Raw genomic sequence first — 4,334 nt, forward strand, 5'->3', positions numbered from 1 at the left:
CGACCCCCCCCCCCCCCCCCCCACCCCATCCAGTGCACTAATTTCATGCACCAGACCTCTAGTATCTCTGTAATTTAATCTGGAAGAGTTTCTTAGTCCTTACTGTCCTTTGTGACATTGATGTTTTTGAAGAATACAGACAAGCTTTGTTTTGTTAGCATTTTTATTTTATTTTAGATATATATTTTTATTGATTGGTTAAGTTTAGAGAGAAAGAGTGAAACATTGATTTGTTCCACTTTTGTATGCATTCACTGGCTGTTTCTTTTATATGTCCTGACTGGGGATCGAACCCACAACCGTGGCATATCAGGATGACACTAACCAACTGAGCTACCTGGCTGGGCCAATTGTTGGCATTGTTGAAGAATGTTCCTCATTTTGGCTTTAATGTTTCAAACACTTGAGGCCCCTAAAAGCCTATACTTGAAGGTGAACAGTGAAACCTATTGGTAACATCTTTGTTTTTTAGGTTGCTGGAGGAGCCAATGTGATTCAGATTTCAGAAGCATTGAGCCAGTACAGGGATAGGTCATGTTTTATGAAGGAAGCCCTCTACAGACTTTTTGCAGAGACGTTTTCAATGCAGGCAACCATGCCTGCTATTTTAAAAGTAAGTACATCCCAGAAAGGTAGTTTTTGTTTGTTTTTTGAAAAATAGAGCCATTATTTGTCTGTCTGTGTATCTATCTATCATCTATCTATGTATCTACTGACTTTTTTAGAGAGGAAGGGAGAGAGAGAAACATCAATCTGTTGCCTCGTGTGCATGCCTCGACGAGGATCGAATTCCACCACCTTTTGGTATACGGATGACACTCTAACCAACTGAACCACACATGTAGTTTTTATTATTACTACTTACTCGATTCTTACTTAATTCAATTAAAGTTGTTCACTACACACATTGAATACAGTAACTTACATGCCTCATTCTATAGTGAATCAAAATGCCCTTATAGAGAGAGGAAAATAGGTTTAACTGCCAGATTAGCTCTCATTTTGAGTATCGGAATCAATTTGAATCATTCAGTTTTTTGAACTTAGTCTGAGAAAGGCATATAGTACTGTTGCACTATTTTGCCTAAAACAGGACTCATTTATCTAGAAACATGAATTCACTTTTCCCTAAATGTTGTGTTTTATTTTTCATTCATTTACTCTTTAAAAATCTAACATCTGGCTTTCTGAAAACAATAACAATATCTCCAGTAAGAACAGAACAAAATAACAATAATTGAAGGTGGCCAAAACTCCCATTTAAAGTATTTTTTGAATGAAGTAAAATTACCAATATTGATAGGGCCAGACCTTGCTTTGGTTTATGGAAGTGTGAATTTATTTTAAATGTAATTGGAAGTATTAAGTGGTTTGGGAAAGAAAACTGTGATTATTTAAAATTAAGTGACATATGAAAATAAAGAGTCTTAAAGTCACCTTGTCTTTATTATTTGCAATTCTTTGCAGTTCCTTAAAACTATGCCTATTTTGTACCATGGGAGATTAGATTTAAGTCATACCTTATAAACAACACTATATAAAGGAAAGACTCTGGACCTTTATTTCCCATCTGTAATGAGATTGAATTGGATGTTCTGAAAGTCCTTTTCTATCTAAGAATCTGTGATTTTTGAAAACCCTGTTTCTTTTGGTTTCTACATACTTAAATTGCAGATGATGATAACCCAATGAAATCCTAAGAGCAGTTTAGCAATAGAGAGAAAGTCATTTTCCATAGTGAAAGTAAGTCTATCCTTAGGCTCCATGAGTTCATGCAGCTGTCAAAGTGAGGGGCTCTGGTCTCTTAAAATCATGGTTCATGTGAGTATTAGCAGGCCTATTGCTAAGGAGATGAATCTCCCTATTCAAAAAAAAGAAAGATTTTAGAGGAAAGGAGAGAGAGAGAGAAAGGAAAAAAGAATGAGAGAAACATCAATGTGAGAGAAACATGGATCGGTTGCCTCCCAGTCGTGCCCTGACTGGGGATTGAACCAACAAGATGGGTATGTGCCCAACGGGGGTTGTACCCACCATCCTTTGGTGCGTGGGATATCGGCCAGGCCAGGGCTGATTATCCATATTTGATGGACAAAACAAATCACATTGTCCCTGAATGTTAGAGTGGGTATGGTCTAAGTGTGGCACAACACTTTCATTTTACATTTGGTTTCTAGGTCTTCCATAGTCTGTCTTCTAGCTAGCATTTTACCACTTTTCAAATTCTTTCAAATTCAAATTTCTTCCTCTGTGGGTAGAATCCATCTCTTAGTCCACCTTGTGTTTTTCCCTATCACATTTCCCTTCCCCAGGAATTTCTTCTCCATTCCACCCCTACCTGCATCTGCTTCTGTCCATATCCTATCTGAGACCTTTGCCTAAAGATGCTTTTGGAATTAAGCCCTTTGATACCATACCAGAAATAATTGCTCCTTCCATAACTACCCAAGGCAGCACTGCACTTTATTTATACCTCTTTTATATTGCTTTTCTTGGGGGGGGGGGGTCATGTTTTGACATCTTTCACAATGTTATTTGTTTCCATATCTTACTTCTCTCACAAGGCTTTATGCTAAGGATTAGGGTATAAGTGTTTATGTCTCCTGGAGTGCTTATCGCAATGCCTAAACTGGAGTGAGGCTAACTAAGTGATTATGAAATCACAGATGAGGAAATGGTGGTCCAGAGAAGGGAAATGACTTGCCTAAAGCCACACAGCTAGTTAGTGACTGCATTTGGACTAGGACTAGAACAGCGGTTCTCAACCTGTGGGTCGAGACCCCATTGGGGGTCGAACGACCCTTTCACAGGGGTCGCCTAAGACCATCGGAAGACACATATATAATTACATATTGTTTTTGTGATTAATCACTATGCTTTAATTATGTTCAATTTGTAACAATGAAATTGGGGGTCACAACAACATGAGGAACTGTATTAAAGGATCCTGGCATTAGGAAGGTTGAGAACCACTGGACTAGAAGGTATTGCTAATGTTCTAAAAATAACTGTGGAGGATAGAGAAAATCTGTTACTTTCCCAGTGAGCAAATATTTTTCTGACTAGCATAAAAATGAGATAGTATAAAGAATGCTAATGTTGTCATAAGCCACTAAAAATACGTTCATCTTTAGCTTGTGGCTGTAGGAATGAGGAACCATCCATTGGATTTGCCAGTGCAGTTCACAGCCAGTGCTTGTGCCCTCAACTTAACACGCCAGGGCCTGGCCAGGGGGATGCCTGTTCGTCTGTTGTCAGAGGTCACCTGTCTACTTTTCAAGGCTTTGAAAAATTTCCCTCATTACCAGCAGGTAATTTAAATTGAATACTTGACTCTGCTTCTTACTTCAGGACAAATATATGAAAAATGTGTAATTTTTAGTTCTGAGTTTTCATCCTATTAGAGCAGCGGTTCTCGACCTGTGGGGCGCGACCCCTTTGGCGGGCGAACGACCCTTTCACAGGGGTCGCCTAAGACCATCCTGCATATCAGATATTTACATTACGATTCATAACAGTAGCAACATTACAGTTATGAAGTAGCAACGAAAATAATTTTATGGTTGGGTCACAACATGAGGAACTGTATTTAAAGGGCCAGAAGGTTGAGAGCCACTGTATTAGAGAGAGACCGAGAGAGAGAGAATAAATAAGGAATTCATGTTAAATATAAGTGTTAAAACCATAAAATTTCTAGAAGAAAACATAAGGAGAAAATATTTGTGACCTTGGAGTAGTCAGTTTTCTTAGGATATAAAAAGCACACATCATAAAAGTAAAATAAATTAGAATCCAAAAAATTAAACATAGACACACTGAAAAACATTGAAAAATGAAAAGGTAAGCCATGGACTGGGAAAAATGTTCATTATATGGGGGCGGGGGGTGCGGCAAAAGTAGGTTTACAGTTGTGAGTACATGAAGCAGAATTTAGTCGTTTTTTAAAAATATATTTCTTATTGTTGATAGTATTACAGGTGTTTCCCATTCTCCCCTTTGCTCACCTCCTCCCAGCCCTTACCCACCCCTCCAGGTCCTCACTACCCTATTGTCCATGTTCATGGGCTATGCATATAAGTATGTAAGTTGTTCGGTTTATCTCTTGCACAGAGTTTATTCTTGTATTATTATTTATTAATTGTATCATTTTCCATGTGAACAACTAAACCTACTTTTGCCCCACCCTATATATATTTCAAAGGTCTTTTATCCAGAATATAAAGAACTCTTTTTTAAAAATATATATTTTTATTAATTTCAGAGAGGGAGAGAGAGACAGAAACGTCAATGATGAGAGAATAATTGATCGGCTGCCTCCTGCACGCCCCCTACTGGGG

At 38.1% G+C, this 4,334-nt stretch overlaps 1 protein-coding gene across 1 annotated transcript in view; it reads left to right on the plus strand.

Annotated features, from left to right (window-relative positions):
* Positions 1–4,334, plus strand: part of ZYG11A (zyg-11 family member A, cell cycle regulator) — a 33,061-nt gene that overhangs the window by 12,354 nt on the left and 16,373 nt on the right. The window contains 2 exon segments of the mRNA XM_005878675.1: positions 473–613; positions 3,132–3,308. Coding sequence (XP_005878737.1) covers positions 473–613; positions 3,132–3,308 — 318 coding nt within the window.

Source organism: Myotis brandtii, unplaced genomic scaffold (genome assembly GCF_000412655.1).
Source record: "Myotis brandtii unplaced genomic scaffold, ASM41265v1 scaffold57, whole genome shotgun sequence".
NCBI classification, from domain to species: domain Eukaryota; kingdom Metazoa; phylum Chordata; class Mammalia; order Chiroptera; family Vespertilionidae; genus Myotis; species Myotis brandtii.